Raw genomic sequence first — 19270 nt, forward strand, 5'->3', positions numbered from 1 at the left:
GCATCAGTAAGGTTCAGTTGAAAGTGTACATGAATTCAGTGCCATCATGTATGTTTGAGCTTTGGAGAGCCTTTGTTTAACATTCGTTCTTAATCTCTCATGTAATACAAGATTAGCTTACACATTTAAAAACACATGGAACTCTTAATGTCTTTTTTTTTTTTCAAAAAGGCGTTTCATCAGATTTTTTTGCATTCTGATTTATGAACAGTATTTTTCCTTAAAAACACCCTTAGGAGAAGAACACCAATGCAAGTGTGCAACTGTCAGCAACCTTGCTTAAGAGCATGCAATCTTGAGACAAAAACACCAGTATAATAACAGTCAAGTGTTACAACTGAAAATACAAGATCACAAGTTTTTTTTTGTTGTTTTGTTTTGTTTTTCTTTAGTATGGATTTTTCCCCTTACCCTGTTACTCTTTTCTCTGTTGTTCACTCAGTCAAGTTTGGTCTAACCAACTGTTCATTTTACAACCACTGGCTGCTGGATGTAAATGACCGTGTAACATTAGGCTTTCCACAAAGACCAGGTTCTCATCAAATGAGTCAGTAAGACTAAGCTCTCTTTCTTGCATAGTTGTCTTTCATCTCACTTGCATCTTTCAGACAACAAAACCAGCTAACTTTATCATTTTCTCCATATGGAGAGAGAACTCTAGTCTTCTTAAATTATTACAGTAAGTTCCTCATTAAAATGCCTCTCTCTACTTCAGCCAACCCCATAAATTGAACACTAAGTACTTCTCAAATCAAACAGCTCATCTTCAGAAGCACAAGTAAACACACAAAGATGGCATTAATGTACAAGAACCACCGATTTATTTCTTCAGACTTAGAAAGCATTTTCAGTATTTCATTTCTCCAGTATTACTGTAAGTGACATGCTAAGCTTTGTGTATTTTCTCTTTGCAGCACATGTATACAAAATATTAGTATATACAATTAGTAAAAACACAGCTCATGTTTCACTTGAGTTCCAGTATTTTTTATTAACAGAAATTCACCAGAAATAACAGAGTAAAATAATTGCAAGCTGTATATATTGTACAGTTCAGATAAATCATTTCTTCCGTACAGTTCAAGAAATACATTGTCTTTCAGACAAGCCTGATATTAAGTTTTGTTGTGAAGATTTCAGATTAGAACACTAGGTCACTTAGAGTGTAATTTTATGTTGCTTTTCTGAACCATTGGTTTAAGAAGAAAATGGAAAAAAACTCATTTAAAATGTTTATTCTGCTAAAACATTCTTAATTTTAGATGCAGTTCAACAGATTCCTTCCACCTTGCCAAAATCCAAGTCTATAAAAATGAATGTGTAATGGGCATCCTCAAACCCAATTAAAAAAAAAAGGTTCTGTTGATATTCCTGGCCACATAACATTGATCAGGTAAGACAGCTGGCTGCAACAGCTATGACTATTTAAGAATCCAGTGAGCACAACATTGGTAAAACAGATTTCCCTTAAGACCTTGATCTTAGCTATGGGATGCAAAGAGATTCACATAGACAAGGCAGACCAAGTCTGACATGGAAATCCTCTTCTGGAGATCAATAGTTGCATTATCTAGGCCCAGGAAAGAAATCAGCATATCCTGAATACAAATTAAAAAAAAAAGAAAAATCCAAACCAACCATACAATATAACTTTTTATATCTGACCTGTATTACGTAGGCCACAAAGGAGAGAGTCTCTGGAAAGTGCTCCTGTCATTGCTATCAAAGCAACTATAATCAGCAAAATTAATTTAACATGGAAATGAAAAAATTAGGTACAAAATAACATCATACACGAATGCAGGCTTTGTTATCCTTTTCGCCTAATTATTATTCACCTTTTCTGAACTTAAGTTGCGCTGTTAGAAAAACAAACTAAGCAGTCCGAGATTGCGAGGATGTTACTGGGAGTCTAGAACATGCAGCCCTCTGTGGCCTCCAATTTGAGGATGACCAAGTGTAGTTTTTCTAAAAATAGTCTGTTCTATATCACTTCTCAAGTAATCATGCTAATATGTATAACATACAGCACCCAATTTTACCTTGAACAAATAGTCTGTTGAAATCTTCTGTATTACTTAAGTTTATTGATGATGTAAAATATTTTTCTTCATAGCAAGAAAAGATTACACTTAGTTTCTATTACCTGCAATGCAAAAACATTATTAAGTTTGGATTTTGCACTACTGCTCCCTCACATTTAACAACTATTTGTGTGCTGGGGGAAAGGAAGGCATTAGATTGCACGTAACAGGTAAGACCAGAACTTCAGACACTGGAATACATTCTGAAGCAAAGGTCTGCTCAAGATCTGTATCCTTCCCCATCTCCATGTGGAATCTTCCACATTCACCTGCAGCAGGCTTTTTACTTCCTACCTGTATACCTACAGCAGTGTAAGGTCCTGCAAGTACCAACTAAAAAAACAGGGCTCAATCCTCTAAGTCACCTTTCCCCTTATTGCCATTGCAATAGATACTGACTACCACTGGATTAGCTACAACAGGTAAACTGTATGAGAAATCAGTGGGTGATACACAGCCACAAAACAAGGTTCACATCTTACAATCTCATGCAAAACAGTTGGGTCTGTAACCCACTCCTCCACATTAAACACACTTTCTGTTGTCTGACCCGACAAACAGCCGTCTCAGCTAGCATTAAAACAGGGCTGGGAAATGCAATGGCCAAAAGTACACTGGAAATACCCCACAGCTGTAGCCTCCCAACACATGCTGTAAAACACAGGAGATGCCATCTCCTTCCTTCCCTAAGTGAAGCAGACTATGCAAGACTGCCATATGTTCTTTGGGTAAGTTAAAGAGATACAAGGACACAGATGAATGTCCATGCTTACCTTCTTTCAAAGGAGTTCTTGGAGAAATATTTTCCTTGCTGCCATGCTGGAAAGCTTTGGAAGGATCAAACCGCCTAATGCCCTGAATTGCACAGAGTTGCTCCTGAAGATCCCTGTTTGCTTGCTTTTGTTTTGCTAGCAGTGCACGCAGTTTGGAGACATCCTAAGGAAAACAATCCTTAGAAGTTAGATTAAGAACACAAGAAAAGATCACCCTGTATACCACGTATCTAGTCCTCACTAAAACAGATTATCTTGCTGTTCTGGAACTGGTGGTTCATACTAGCCTAGCACACACAAGGAATTTAAGAACCATAGAAAACAAGTAGCTTGCAGAGTTAAGTCTGTAAGTAGTTAGAGAACTCAGCAAGTAAACAAAAAGAATTAAGTAAATGAATTTCCAATTTCTAACACTACAGTTAGACAAACCTGTTTCAAGTGGGTGTTCTCCTCCTTCAACTTCATAACATGCTTGATTTTTTGTTTCTGGTTCTGGTGGCCAAGTAGTTTCGCATATGCATCACTTAGTTTATTCAGTTCTTCTTGGGCTGCACCATGCTCACTTAAGAGAGCATTCTTCTCTGCTTCAAACGCATCTAGCTGGCGCTGAAATACATAGTACTTCTTTTTAAGTCTAACTTTTTTTTTTTTTAAAGCTGACTGAGATCTACAGAGAACGATTGTTTTGGGAAGTGACATAGCTGGATGAAGGGACGGTAACTTAGGAAATGGTAACAAGGTGAATGCTGTAGAATGGGAGATAACATGTTTATTTCTCAAGAGAAAAACTTGAGTCAATGTACTAATAAAGTCTGAAGTCAACACTGTAATAAACATCTATTTCTTCACATACCTGAAAAGGCTTAGTTTTGTTATGCAACTCTTCATATAGATTACGCCAAGTCTTTATCTCTTCTTTTAAGCTAGAGGTCATATCTTCACTTTCGGTTTTCCTAAGAAGCAAAAAATAGAATTTCAGCTCTCAGCATTTCTTCACAATAAAACTTGGGTGTGCTACAATACCCACCCAAGTTTAATTTCTGAAAAGTCACCTTGATCTTTGATCTGCTTCAAGTTTTTTTTGTAGGTCTTCAGTTTGCTCTTTCAGTTTTTCCTGAAGCTTAGTGATTTGTGCAAGGCAAGACTCTCTTGTTCTCTCTGCTTCTGCTTCTTTCAGTGCAAGCTTTGTCTGGGCTTCTAAAAGCATCCTGAGGAAAACATCAACCATCCATAATGAACCATCCCTAACTTTTTTTATTTTATTATTTACACTAGTAATTAATATTAAAATACGAGTAACCATGTTTGAAAATCTGTTACTTGAACTGAAATGAAGGTTTGTGCTAACAGTACCGTAAGAAAACAACATAGTACAGAAAACAATCAAGTTCAAGATGTGGTTTAACTTCTATGAAGAAGCAGTGCTTTCAAACTAAGGAAGTCTTGTGTTTCTTATTTGCGGCTGTTTAATACTAGGAGCTCTTAATGGAAGATACTCTAGTAGGCATGCAGAAGTTTGCTCAAGCAGAAGCTAGCCAAGATCATTCAGTGTGGATGACCTCAAGGATTCACAAATTTTACATCTAAAACGTTGACTTCACTCTCTTACCTAAGCTATTTATTTTTATCATTTAGGTGGAGACTAAATCCATCCCCCTGCCACACTCTACAGTAGGCATCTAAAACAGCAAATAGCTCTTAGCTGCTTTTCTTTTAACAACTGTAATAGAAACTGGAAGAAATATTTTCTCCTTGCTTGTTTGATAAAGGACATCATCTTAAAACCAAAGGTGCTTTAAAATAAGATGCAGTAAGCTGTAATTCTTTTTTGGACTGTCTTAACATCCTGGCTATAAGTGAATGAAAAAGCAGAAGCATTACAGAAACATTTTCTAAATCAGCAAAGCGTTATGACAGATGGGGAGATCAGAAATGGCTCAACTTAGTTTGGCCAAAAAAAAGGGTTTTAATGCAGTTGCATGTGAATGGTTGACACATTCAACTGCTGAAAACATTAGAGCATAGTTGCAGACTTAAAACCAACTTCAGCTTTGGAAGCTAGCTAGTGATGACACTCAGAGAAGCAGGGAAGGAAATTTAGTGGACACACAATGTACTCCATAATGCAGCACGTGTACAGGCAGTTGCCTCAGTTGCTTGATAATGGCAGTTGTACACTGGGACCGTTTATGACCCAATTCCCTCATTTCCTCCCATCACTTGCCCACAACAGGGAGCTTGCACATGGTCTGCCACACTGAGCTCAAAGGAGAACATGCACCACTAAGCTGCTGTTACCTGCTCAGAGAAACATATCCACAGTACTGCCCAAAGACAACTGCTGGCTCTACTACTTTTCAGCTGCACTGTGATGTTGCATATTGGGAAGAGGGCAGACTTTTGTTTACTTCACTGCAGTGCGTTAATTTGAGGACTGTTAATCATCATCTGCTTGTGAGCAGAACTTGAGATAACAGACGTTATTCAGGAGAGTGGCAGATGGTCAGATCTGAATTAAATATGTTTGTATGCCCCTGTGGATCCTACTAGTTCATGGAACAGTCATTATAACTAATATGTCTCATAAAACCAATATTCCAACAGAATTCAGTTAAAGATTTTCCTTTACCTGCATTCCACCTAAAGAAAAATTTGCAAGCAATTAATTGAGTCGATTAGTTTTCTAATACATATAATGCTAACGTATTTCGTCTATCAACATTTTCAACCTTCTGCACAGAGAAAAAGGAAGATATGTACAGTTACATCAAATGCTAATATTATTTGATAGAGCACCATGCTAAGTTCTAGTTAAGAAGGTAAGCTTCAGCTGGCTTAAGGAAAAGTTTGTCAGTCCAATACCTTGCACATTCTTCTTTTGCTTTGTCTTTAGCATACTCTGCTTCCTGAAGCAGCTGTAGATTATCTTGGCTTGTTTTTTTTAGTTCAGCAATTTGTTCTTGCAGAGATGTATTCTCCACTTTAAGGCTGCATATTTCTTCAGCTGTTGTCTTCTTGTAGCTAGTATGATAGTGCAAATAAGAAAATACTTGTTACTTTAAAAGAATTCAGATTAACCAGTTCAGGCCCCATGAGAGCAATCCAAACTCAAGCTGCAAAGGCATAAAAGATTTTCTAATCCATTAAGCCATAAGCAGCAAAACTATGGCATATTCTGTGATACGTTTAACGTTTCTACCTAGATATGAAAACACTGCCTATAAAAACAACAATATCTGAAGGATGCCTGATCCTTCAGGTTTGCCTTACGTTCTTAACAATAACAGTATCAATATAAATATACTACAATCTGAATATTGTGACAACAAAGATCCGCAAGAACTGTAGGACAATCATCGGTTTTGAGCCTGAACAGCAGGACTTACTGCAAGATATTTTAATGTACAGAGACCATCTTTACTAGTTACAACTCTCATTAAGTATCAAGAGCACTTGGGTATTCCACTTGGTTGCATTTTAGAAGAAACATCCACAGCTTCCTCAGCAAGATTACATAGTATGTCATTACACTTGACTAATACTCAAAAGGAATAAATAACATTTCTTAATGCTATCAGAAAAAAAAAAAAACAACACAAAAACGCTGTAATATCACACCAGCTGTCATATACAATATGAAGTACTAAGACAGAAGAATAAAGAGCATATGTTGTTATAGTTTCAGAGATCATTGCTGCCGGACATCTTAATGGAACTTAAATACCTTTCAAACTCAGCAAGAGTCTTTCCAAGTTTACACAATGTGTTGCTATGCTCTTCCTGGATTTGCCGAACTGCACTGCTGTGCATTTCGTTGATTTGCTCCAACTCAGCATTCTTCCTAAAATAAAAATGCAACACTCCATGCCTGAATGTATTACCTGTTACAGAAGGCTGGCAGCAGCAGCAGCAATACTTGCATACTGACAAATCAGTAACGTCACTGCCACAACTTTTCATGTATTAAAGCACCATCTTCATAGCAAACAAAGACTTCACCCACCCCTTAATTTCCAAGTTATCTTATGTGTGGAATAGATTTAATAGTTACTAGTAAGATTTCAATACATGAAAGTTAAAAACAACTTGCTTGAAAAACCTATCCTAGTGATTGCCTTCTTCAGAACATAAATACCAATAAAAGAAATCCATGCAGCTTATTCTTCCCAATAACTTCACATTACTACAGTACTGGCATGTCAGACAACTCTCAGCATACTAATTAAACAGCTTTAAATAACATAAGTTAAAGTTATTTAAATCATTCAGCTAGATTGCTTCTAACTGCTGCCATTAATCAAAACCCAGCAAGAAATACATTCCGATGTGTTCAGGTTTCTTTAAAACCTGAATTAAACTTAAAAGCTTTGCTTATGCTGCTGATTTAACATGTTTTCCTTCCAAAACTGTAAACTGAGATTACTTCACTAACCCTTTCAACTTTACTTCCATCTGTGCAAGTTCAAGAGTTTTAGATTTGGTTTCTTGTTCCAACCACTTCACCAACTTCTCAGCTTTCTTCTCCTTAGCATGCAATTTATCCAGCTCATTCATTGCAACCTTCATCTCTTCTTCCAAGAGGTGTCTCTCACTTGTTACCTCATCTTGAAAATCTAGTAACCTCTGCTGGATAGATGCAGACAGCTCCTGCGGGCCGGAATATAACTGATTTTAAAATTACTAGTAGTTTTCTAGATATTGAAGGCTATTTCGCAATGCTCAAACCTTATAGCACCACAGTAAGAGCAAATTTATGGAAGAAGCAGAACAACTATCATGCCAGCTTTGATTCTTATAAGACATGGTATCACACAGTTTTTGCTGGCCAGCATCCATTTCTACATCCCACAGATTAAACCATGATTAGCATAGCAACTCTATGTTTAACCAAAATCAGAACATTCAGTCCCAGGCATTGGGATTAGAATATTTTTAGACTAATTTTAAGTCTGTATTTACCTTCTCTTGCTGCAGCTGAGAGAGAACCTCCTCTTGCTTCTCAAGCAGTTTTTGGTGTTCTTGTTCTTCTAAGCTGATTTTTTTTTTCAGATCTTCTATTTCAGCATTCATACTCAGGATTTTTCCCCTGCTCTCAGAAGACTCTTTTTCTGCATAGAGCAATTGTCAGTATAACAGGTAGTGCCTTCTCTACCTTCAAAGAAATACAGCACTTTTTCTTCGTAGTACTTTAATTCTAATTCATCCTAGCTTTAAAGTTAGACATAGGAAAACAAAAACACTCATCTTTTACTCGCCTGGGAACTCACCAAGAATCCCACTTCAAATAATGTTTTAAGGGATAGGACTTTTAAGGGAAGGGATATTTTAATACAGGGATCTTTGGTTCAATGAATTAGCTTTTATCAAACCAATTAGGAATGGGGACAGCTATGGCTGAAGAAAAACTTCTGAATGATTCCCTCAAAGATGGGCTGGTGGAGATAGGAGAGGGGAAGGGGAGAATAGGGCAGGGCTGAAGGTTTCCTGGACGCACAGTACTTCAATGAACTAGTGCATAAACCTCTAACAGTGTATTACAGCAATATAGCACTGATTCTCAAGGAAGATTATGGAACAAGTCATTTGTGTCCAACTTTCAGATTAAAGCCTAGCATGCAAACAACTTTGAATTCTGTAGTGCCTACCTTAGTATACCTCCATGGAAATATAAATTTAGACTGGACAGAGGTGTTTCCAAGGAGTTTTCCATATACGCGGAATTATTAGCGAGCTGTTCTCAGTTGGAGCTTAGAGAGCTGACTTAGTTTTGAACCCACACAGACATTTTAAACAAACCTATTAGAGATGCTTTAGGATGTATAAGTGAGCCCAACTATGTGAACAGCAAAAAGGCACTAGCGATTACCTTTTTCTTGTTCAAGCAACTCACACCTTTCATTAAGTTCTCTGATCAGCATACATGATTCTTCCTCTTTTGTTTTGAGTGTATCAGTCAGGATCTTGATGTCTTGGTCTTTCTTTATCAAAGTCTCTTTCATCTGGGCAGCATCTAGTTTGTATTTCTCTACAGTTTCTGCAATACTACTGTAGAAGAAAATTCAGGTATTTGTTAACACTAAGTTTCATTTTTAAGCTTACACTTCAGCACAAAAGAGAAATTCTTCAAATACTTAGTACAGGTGGTTTTCGACAGAAAAGCAGCCTTCAGCTAGTGTTCCAGATAAGTTTTTGCGCACTAAGACAGGTTACTTAAAATTAAACGCAACTGATTTCAAAATGGATGTTTTAAGAAAAACTTAGATGATCACACAACCTAAAATGGTTTTGTATTTTCACCACATCCTGAGCTAGGTACACTTGACAATGAAAACTGGTTAGTGTTTCTATCTGTTACAAAGCACTGGACTGATAATTTTTACTATCAGACTACGCTCTTCTCAAGCAAAAGCAACATGGATCAACTCTTGAATGAAAACCAGAATATTACAAAGTCCACTGGAAATTAAAACTGTTTTTACAAGTGAGTGCTCAAAGGCATTACTGCCAGTAATTTAGAGGAAAACAAGTCTAGCTTGATTTATGAGTTTAAGTATATCATGTTAGAAAACTGATTTCAGGACTGATACAAAACTTGTCCATAATACTGCTTAGCCCACAAAAGTGCAGTCATTTAGAAAGGTAATTAAAATATTACCTTCTGACTCCTTCCTATTATCTGGAAAAAGGTCAGATTCCCCTTCCCACCCCTTCATTTCAAAACATAATTGTTGCCAACCTTCTACTTCATCCAGCAAGAACAAGGCTTAGTTTTACTGCCCTCTTAACTTACCCAGTCCAATCTAAGAACAATTTGTTTTTACCTGAGCTCTGTGATATATTCCAAGAGTTTTTCAGTGTCAAACTTGTCTTCAGCTTTCTCTCTCTCCGTAGCAGATCTAAAAATCAAGAAACTTTCATGATGGATGTATTGAAACATTTCAGAGCTATTTCTAAGCTATTTGTTTACAGATAAGCAAGTACAAACAAATTGTTTGACCACAACTTAAGAGTAACATGTTCTTTCTGTAATCCAGTGTGGCTGACAAACTCATATTGACTCTAAGAGGTGATTCTGTGATCTTCTACTCTTTATTCCATATGGTCTTCTCATTTGTACTAAAGATACTGAACTACCTTCCACCATGAGCAAATATGCTAGAGAGGCTGTATGAGCTAGACAAATCATCACTGCTTCCCACTGTGAACTGCAGTACCTGTGTAGCTTTGCGTATTTCAACTTAATGTAAAACATCCACTCATATTCAAGCACTAGGATTTTAGGTAAGAGCAGAAGGCCCTTGAGTGTAAGGAAAACTTGCCAGTGCTGAGCTTCTTTCCATCAAGTTCATTCCAGGCCTTTATCTCCCCCGAAACTATATGCTTGCTGGAAGTATATGCAGCTAAGCCCAGATACATTGCCGTCTAAGTGCATTTCCTACATTACCACTTACAGTTTTTCTTTTAACTCTGCTACTTTTCCTTTTGAATGCTCTAGATTCCTTTGCACCTCCTGCAGCTTCATTTCCATGTCTTCCTGTTTTGCAAGTGCAGTCTAAAAAAATAAACAAAACCAAAAATAAGTCCATTGTCTAAGACAAAGATAAACTGAAATTAATTCATAACCAGGATTTAATTACAGTACTTGCTACTACGCTAAATGTGACTCCTATATTCAAATTATCCACCTGTAAAGATATTAACATTTGTTAAAATTACAGACAATAACCACCCAAATAAACCATGTCTAAGCTTCAAACCACATTTCCAACCACTGGTTTTCAATGATATTAACAGTCTGACCAACAGACTGATACTGTTACAGAAGTATTTCTAGGCTTCCTTCCTCAGTCTTACTTACTCAGAGATACTTTACAGCAAAAACAAGATTTGTTGTTTGATCTTTCTTTCATAATTCCACTGAGCAAAAAGTAGAAGAAACTACAGAATTGAGGACCGAAACTGAGCACGATCTGTGGGACTGCTGCAAGCCCTTCATTGAAAAGTTCCTGAACAGCTCAGTTATTATCCCGTGCAGTGCAAGGCAGCTTACTTTTTCCTTAGCATCCCTCTTGTTTCTGAGCTTCATTAACTCCATACACAGGCTGCTCATTTTCTTCTGCACACCATCTTCACACAGCTTATTAGAAATAAACAGCAAATCAATAAGCATAACAGTTTCATATCGATCATTCTTCAGGCTGTCAAAAGAGCATCCCCCTACCACCCACACCTCTGATGATCTCTGTCTGTCCTGGACAGCAATGTTAGCCAGTCCAGCTCTTGTCTTTAGATAAACACGCAGTATCTCAAGATGTGTTCTATACCTCAACAGGCAAGTTCCCTCTTCACCAGGGAACTCAGTAACATCAAAGTCAAAGCAAATAGGTGATATATTCATTTGAATACCTTAGATTTTAGTAGTTCATTGGTTCTTGTTAGTTCCAGAAGCTGTTTTTTCAGGCAAGCAACATTTGCCAAAAGAGATGTTTTCTCCTGAACTGCAGCACTCAGCTTAGCTTCAATCTTAACAAAATCCTCATCCAGAGCCCGAAGTTTTTTATCCTGCTCTCCACGCTCTTTCACTAATGCACGAATCTACAACATAACAGGTATTCTTTTTTATTTAATGATATAACTTTTATTAAATAATCACTAAACCATGCCTTTTGTTTTCCTAGAAAGGCTGAGTATCTAAACTGTATTGACTTCCATTCAGAACATGCATCTTAAAGTTTGTCATTCACAGAAAAGGACATGAGACAATCACAATTCCATATTGTTAAATGCCGTAGATTTGCAGTCCTAAATCTCAACTTATCCTAAATCTCAACTGAATTATTTTGCGCTACTGAGCCAAATATATTTCAGTAAAGAGTTAGAATAGGCTTTGCTTTAACTTGTGAGAGAAGAAAACTCTCCTCCTCGGCTGTGGAATAGAAAGGCATAGTGTGCTATCTGAGACAAACGGAACATAGATTAGTAGTAAGCTTATTGTTTTGATTATGGGAAGCAGTAAACATATTCCAGAATTGCACACACATAATGTATTCATACCTCCTTCTCCAGTGTCTTCTGTTTCTTCTTCTCTTTCATGAGTATGAGATCTTTTCTAGGCTTCAGACTCCCACTAACCGGCTTTTTAAAACAAACTTATTAGAAATATTTAACTGATTTCTCGCTGCATATTAATTTAACATTAGAGTTCAGCGTAACAGTAGGCAACACTGTTAAAGACACACACAATAATCAAAAACAAATGTCTCTCTCCCGCAGATCAGCCAGATTAGAGTCAGTTTTACCACTGTACTGTTGTGTAAACATTACCATGAATGGACAGCTCAAGGCCTTTGTGACAGGAAGGAGACTGAGAAAACCTGAGACAAACACATCCCCTGAATTCAATAAAAACACTTTAACCTCTTAAGTTCAGCTTAAAGTTCTGCTTTCTTTGCCTAACTTCCTCCTATATCATGAGTACTAGTAAACTCAGTTACTAAGTCAGGGTTACCATTCAACTCATTAACCCATTTATTTCCTTGCATATTGCACTGAGAACCTGTATATACAGTGTTGTCCCCTCCTTGTTTCTTTTAGCACTGTGTTTATGCTCTGGCCTGTCTACCATAGAAAAGCAACAGAAACAAGATCTCACATAGAAGCATCTGCACCACAATTACAAGGTAAGAGAAAAAAAAAAAATAACCCCCAAACCACAAACCCATAGCAACCTACATTAAAGCAAGCTTCGTAAAGCCACTCAACACACCACTCAGTAGTCCCCAGTAATCATCATATGATCCCAAATAAAGTTAATCCATTTCCCTCCTTTGCGACTAAGGAATCCACACAAAATAACGTGTTCCATACATAGTTCACCAAGATAGGTTAATGGCAATTGTACAAAGGGACTAGGTGATTTAACTAGTTGCAGGGATGTTGAACCAGAATTCATAGCGCTACAGATACCACAGAAGAGTCTTACCATTGATCCAAGAGATCCACATCCCCCTCCAGTTACAGAGGTAGGTGCATTCTTCTCACTGTTCTGATTTGTCTCACCTGCAGAAGGATGTAGAAAAGAACAGTGAAGGAAAGCATTGGGCTTGCACATGGTGAGAGAAGTTTCACCAAGCTAGACAAAGTCAACTGATTTTCTATACAAAGGACAGAAGGCTATCTGTTTATAAAACTACTTGCCTAACAACTTAAGGCCAGCTGTTTTCCTACTATCATCAAGCAATTCAGTATTAGTCAGTGGGGCACTTGACAAGGTTCAGAGGCAGACTACCTGATGACAGCCTATTTTGAGAATTCACCTTCTTCCAAGTTCTCCACCACCATCCAGATTCATGCTGTCAGTTTTCAGTTGAGGAGTATCTTACATCTTAACAAACCGTGAGAACGTCACTAAAAGCAAAGTGTCCTGGTTTCAGCTAGGATAGAGTTAATTTTCCTCCTAGTAGCTAGTAGGGTGTTCTGGATTAGTAGTATGCTTTGGATTAGGATGAGAACAGTGCTGACAACCTGCTGGCGTTTTAATTGTTGCAGAGTGGTGCTTGCACCAAGCCAAGGATGTTTCAGCTTCTCACTCTGTCCTGCCAACGGGCAGGCTGGGGGTGCAGCAAGAGCTGGGAGGGGACAGACCCAGGACACCTGACCCAAACTGGCCACAGGGGTATTCCATCCCATCTGGGGTCATGCTGAACAGTATATAGGGGTGGCTGGCTGGGGTGGAGGGGCTGGGCTGCTCAGGGTTAGGCTGGGCATCAGGTGGTGAGCAATTGCATCGTGCATCACTTGTTTCTTACACATTATTATTATTATTTTCCTGTCTTAATAAACTTCTTTTATCTCAACTCACAGGCTTCACTTTCCCATTTATCTCCCAGAGAGGGAGGGGGGAGGGTGAGCAAACGGCTGTGTGATGTTTAGCTGCCAGCCGGTTTAAACCACAACACAACGCTCATGAAGTACTTGAATCATACGTCTGAACTCCTGATTAACAGAAATTACGTATAAAATTGTTTACAGAAAAAAAACCACTCCAATAGACATGTTGTTACCGCTCTAGTTGAGATGCAGGATAGGCAACGAGCCCCGTTACCAAAGCAAAGCGAGTAATAATTTTTTAAAAGAGCACAAAGCAGGAACAGCGTGGCAGCACGAACGAACGCAGCTGTCGGAGGCGTTACACCCCCCGTTCCGCAAGGCCTTAGGGACTACTCACCCTCCTGCCTCCCAGCCCGGCGATGCATTTCGGAGGACAGCGCACGCCTCGCGGCCGCTGAGGCCTCGTCACGGGATCCCGGCTGCGGGCCGCGAGCTGGAGCTGCCGCGCACACAACAGCCACAGGTCACGAGGGGAACGGCTGAGGCCGGTAACCCCCCAGCCCCAGCTCGGTAAAGCTCCCGACCCCCCAGGCAGAGAGGCGAAGGCCGCGGTTTCCCCTCAGAGCCCCCCCTCCCCTCCCCGTACCGCAACCGCCGCGCCGCGGGGCCGCCCCACGCGAGGCCATGGCGGCAGCCGCCGGCCGCGCGCCGCGATTCGAATGGGGCCAACGGCCGCGCGCCGCGGGGAGCCAATCGCCTCCCCCCGCTGCCGGCCCCGGCGGCCAATCCGCGCGCTCCGAGCGGACCGCGCGCGTCACCCGCGGCGGGGCGGGACGGGCGGCGCGCGTGCGCCGTGGCCCGGGTGGCGGGCGGAGGGGCGGCCCCGGCGGCGGGGGCTCGATGGCGGCGCCCTTCGAGGAGCGCAGCGGCGTGGTGCCCTGCCGCACGCCCTGGGGCCGCTGGTACCAGACGCTGGAGGAGGTGTTCGTGGAGGTGCACGTGCCGCCCGGCACCCGGGCCAAGGACGTGAGCTGCAGCCTGCAGAGCCGACACCTGGCGCTGGCCGTGGGGGGCCGGCAGCTGCTGCAGGTAGCGGCCGGGGGGGTGCGGGCGGTGCCCGCGGGCTGCCGGGCACCCCCCGCGGTGCCTTGTGCTGCTCTGCTCTGTGAGCCGCCGGGCACCGCCTGCGGGCGGAACTTCGCTGCTGAACGCAGCAAAAGAAGCGGGGATTGGGTTTCTCGTGGGTGAAAAGCGGTTGTCTGTGCGGTGACATCCGTGCCTTACGCCGTGGGTGTGGTACCCTAAGTGGGCACTCGGGAATTCGGATGGCGAATGAATTCAAAGGCCTGTTACCCACTGAGAAATACAGGCCTCCCTATGAATCGGGACGCTGAAACTAAGCGTATGTTTTTCATGTCAAATACCTGATTAAAAAGACACAGCTGTAACCACAACACTTTGATAGGCCATGTACAAACCTGTGCTAGTCAGGCCTGGTTGTGCTACCCCTTGCGAAGGAATTCTGAACGCAAGGAGGTGGGTAAGTTATGAGCAAAGCCATGCAATGCGGACTGGTCACTGAGCAGGTTTTCCTGTTAAGTAATCTTGGTCATGTCTTTTGCAGGGTAAGCTTTTTGACTCTACAATAGCTGATGAAGGAACATGGACATTAGGTAATACCCTGTCTCTCAAATGACATTTTGGAGTATAATAGAACTTGCCAAAATATGCTGTGGAAGAGTTGACCCATGTTTTTTGTTACGGGAAATGCTTTCTTCTGATTCTGATCAAGTTATGATTCTCTGTGAAAAATGATAATTGTTATTGCCAGACTAAGGAACTAAGGTAGTACAAAAGCCCTAAGGTATTAAGGACTAGGGGAGAAGTGCCACATCTGGGAAGGTAGTATTCAATCAATTAGGAACACTTCCTTAGAACTAACATTTACTTTTTAGGAAATTAGTACTAAGAAGGTTTTTGCAAACCCTTATTAAAACTGCACTGGTACAGTTATGTCCAAGAGAATCAGAAAGCAATCTAACAATTGGGCTAAGGTACTTAAAGGAGCAAAACGCTTCTCTGATTGTTGCTTTGTAAATATTGCGGTGTTCAGAGTAGTTTTTGAAAAACACATTTGTGGGCTGTGCTTTCCTATAACGGGTTTTATTTTCCATTAAGAATAAACATTGATTGGTAGTTTGGTAACTTAATCATTAAAACCAGAAGTGTAAATAAACATTGCAAAGTGAAGCCTACTCTTTTCTAGCGTGCAAACAGTCTTCAAAAGTCACTTTATAATGTTGCGCTTCCTCAATTAAGTTGAACTAAACATGTAGATGTTACCTTTGAGATGCACTTCTAATACCTTCATGATACTTCACACTGCCTGTGTTCAATAGCAATTGATTATAATTCCATGTTGTTTAAACTTAGTTCTGGTTTTATTGGTAATAACCTCCCTGTGAAGCCTGACCTGAAATACTTTGTTATTACCATAGCTGATCTGTATATACTAATAGGTTAAATCTCTGTTGTGAACCTCTCTAAAAGGTTACTTTACATTGGAATAGAAGTACTTATGAACGGTGCTTTAATTCCTTAAAACAGCTTTAGTATTTTACAGGTCTGAAAGTGTGGGCTGCATAGGCTTGCTTTGTCTCAGGTTGTGTTTCTTGGTAATGGTTTTATTTATTAATAACTCCATTGGCATTAAGAATTGAAATTACTTCAAGAAATCCCGTGCTTTGACATGTTAACAGTGAATACAGCAAAAAAGCTTGCACAAAGGACAGAGTCTAATAGGTGTGTTTTGTCTCTTTATTCAACAGAAGACAGAAAACTGATACGAATTGTTCTGATGAAGACGAATCGAGATGCTGGAAATTGTTGGACGTCTCTGTTAGAAAATGATTATGCTGCTGATCCTTGGGTACAAGACCAGATGCAAAGGAAACTTACACTGGAACGATTCCAAAGAGAGGCAAGTCAAAGGTCCCTGATTACTGCTTATATTTTGTTTGCACGTGTAGGTTATGGGCGTGAAAGCTGGGTAAAACGTCTGCTGTCTTGTGCCATGGAAACGTATACTGTAGGTCAATAGATAAAGACCTGTGAACATTCTGTATCAGTGTATTTTTAAGAGGTTGTTCTGCCTGTAGTCTGTCTGAAAGTTAAGTGAAAAGTTAAGGTGAGTGCCAGAGTGATACTGATTTTATGGTTTTGATATGTAACTAACAAATTTTTATTTAAGTTAGGCCATGTATAATTTCTATTATCTAGAATTACAACATACCTATATCTACAACATAACATCATACTCTACTGAAGATGTTTGCATGTAATGTCAGATGATGGAGAACAGTTAGCTGGAAAATATTTTCCTTTGACTTCAACTAAAATTGCTTAAATTGTTTTGGTACAATTTTAGCACTCAGCTGTTCTTACTCATGTCAGCAAGTTGTACAACTACAACTTATTACCTGACAGCTGAATCAGCACATTACATGCTGCAATAAGTACTATTTTTATCGACTTTGTGTATCCAGCATGGCAGGTACTTAGAGTCTTTAAATTGTAATTTCAAGGGATATCAAAAGCCAGAAAACTTTGTTAATTTCCTTAATACTACTTCACTGTGAGATAAAATTGCTTGCCAAGTTAAGAATGACATTACAAATTTAGGTAGTGGGCAACCAAACTATGGCAATGCAACATTTACTTGTTGATGCATTCTCCAAGCAGAATTTCAGTGCTCTGGCACTGGTTAACAAGTTGATAGCTGCATGACCTTCTTAGAGTGTTAACATGTTAACAGAAATGTTTTTTTGTTTTGTTTAAATCACTGCTATTCAAGAAAAATCTGTCTGCTAAACTTTTATCTCCATCAGAACCCTGGATTTGACTTCAGTGGTGCAGAAATCTCTGGAAATTACAGCAAAGGAGGACCAGACTTCTTTAGCCTTGAAAAATGAACTCTTTTAACCTATGTTCCTGGAGAGAAATTACACGTTGTACTGGAGGACAGGAATATGTAATTGGTGAAGACTTCAGTGATCTAGTCAGCGGATTGTTGGCAAGTAATTACTTCAGCAAAGAGAAAGGAGGTCTCTTCTAGCAGAACAAAGTGTTAGCAGCTGATTCATAAGCTGCAATAACTTTCTAGCATTAAAGGGATAAAATGCATGAAAAGGTGTATACAAAAAAAAGTAACATCTTGAAGCAGAACACTTTCTCTGATACAACAGTAAACTAGTCAGTTATAAATATACCACTTGTCTTATGTAAGAATATCTTTATTGTTGAAGATGGATCCTGTAAGTAAGATACTGAATATTTTTTCTTAACTTGCAACTAGAAGGATATTGGGAAGGCTACAGTTGCACTTCTGAAACAGACTTGCACTTCTAGCAGCCCTGTAAGAATTTGTACCTTATTCTAAAATAGAGGTTAATAAACTACTGCATCTTGCCTCAACTGAGGTTTTACAATCCACTGCATTGCCCCATATATCACTAAAAGGGGCTCTCAGTTCTGTGTGCGTGTCTGGGAATGGGCCTGTGAGTGCTGCAACTGCAGCCAGGCTGTGGGGCAACGGGCGTGTGTGCCCACAGCTGGAGTGAGTGCAGGCTGTGCCCAGGGAAGTGGTGGCATCACTGTCCCTGGGGGTGTTCAAGGAAAGGTTGGACCTAGTGCTTAGGGACATGGTTTAATGGGTGACAGTGGTGGTAGGGGGATGGTTGGACCAGATGACTTTGAAGGTCTTTTCCAACCTTAATGATTCTGTGATGCCTTGCTGTCAGGTAAGTGATACTGGAAAATGGACAAGTCAAGTGAAAGTCTGGGTATACGTAACTGTGTTAACGTCATAAAGTCTTTCAGTAGAAATATTTAAAACTTTTCAAGTAAGAGAATGTAATAATTCTTGAAAAGAGTAGGAAGTCTTTAAGAAAGAAATACCTTGCTTCTATTTGCCACCACCATACAGTACAAGCTGCTTATATAAGTTGAACATGCAGCTGTAGATTTCTGCAGTTAGTTTTCAGTTTGATAGCCACACCGTAACCTTGGCCCCTGCATAATTTAATATTTTGCATGTGCCAATTACTTATCACGATTTTTCTACTTGTTCCTAAGGATGCAGCTCAGAAGCCATCCAACTGCATCACATGGGACGAATGACGTGGCAAACTAATAGGAAGAAAACACAATTGCCAAATTCTGTTGTGTTCTGAACACTGAAACTATTGCCTGGAAGTAGGTCCTAAGCACAAGTCTCCCAGAGGTTGCCAACAGCATCTGTGATATTGTTGAACCTTACTAGAAAAATTGCATCATTATTTCATTTGGGATATGGCAAAAATAAAGTAAGAGTTGTTGACAAATGCTTTCGCTATAATTACATCCAATGCTTTCTTGCACCAATAAGCAAACCAGCAGTACTCCTGAAATAATAAAGTGTGATTTTTCTACCCCCGTCATCTACAGAAATATATAGTAGGTTCAAATGCCATGGTAAGGTTTTAGAGAGCTTGCCATAGTGTACAAAAGTAGATACGGGTTGGTATTAAGTGTTGAGGTTTAACG

At 39.7% G+C, this 19270-nt stretch overlaps 2 protein-coding genes across 3 annotated transcripts; one reads left to right on the forward strand and one right to left on the reverse strand.

The window, feature by feature from the left end:
- Positions 1-971: 971 nt before the first annotated feature.
- Positions 972-14485, reverse strand: HMMR (hyaluronan mediated motility receptor). The gene is made up of 18 exons (XM_038186336.2): positions 14334-14485; positions 14085-14186; positions 12840-12916; positions 11912-11992; positions 11264-11452; positions 10908-10994; positions 10309-10409; positions 9679-9753; positions 8724-8902; positions 7817-7965; positions 7290-7504; positions 6582-6698; positions 5720-5878; positions 3910-4065; positions 3711-3810; positions 3287-3463; positions 2858-3020; positions 972-2146 (listed from the first exon to the last, which is right to left on the reverse strand). The coding sequence occupies exons 1-18, from the start codon at positions 14371-14373 to the stop codon at positions 2133-2135; spliced, it is 2181 nt and encodes a 726-aa protein (XP_038042264.1). The 5' UTR covers positions 14374-14485; the 3' UTR covers positions 972-2132.
- Positions 14486-14511: 26 nt separating this feature from the next.
- NUDCD2 (NudC domain containing 2) lies at positions 14512-18160 on the forward strand. Of its 2 annotated transcripts, none has more exons than XM_038186337.2 (4): positions 14512-14776; positions 15312-15360; positions 16516-16678; positions 17575-18160. In XM_038186337.2, the coding sequence occupies exons 1-4, from the start codon at positions 14588-14590 to the stop codon at positions 17666-17668; spliced, it is 495 nt and encodes a 164-aa protein (XP_038042265.1). In that variant the 5' UTR covers positions 14512-14587; the 3' UTR covers positions 17669-18160. The 2 variants fall into 2 exon arrangements, with proteins under 2 accessions (XP_038042265.1, XP_038042266.1); XM_038186338.2 differs by having other exon boundaries at positions 14515-14776; positions 16516-16667.
- The last annotated feature ends 1110 nt before the right edge of the window (positions 18161-19270 follow it).

Source organism: Anas platyrhynchos, chromosome 14 (assembly GCF_047663525.1).
Source record: "Anas platyrhynchos isolate ZD024472 breed Pekin duck chromosome 14, IASCAAS_PekinDuck_T2T, whole genome shotgun sequence".
NCBI lineage: Eukaryota > Metazoa > Chordata > Aves > Anseriformes > Anatidae > Anas > Anas platyrhynchos.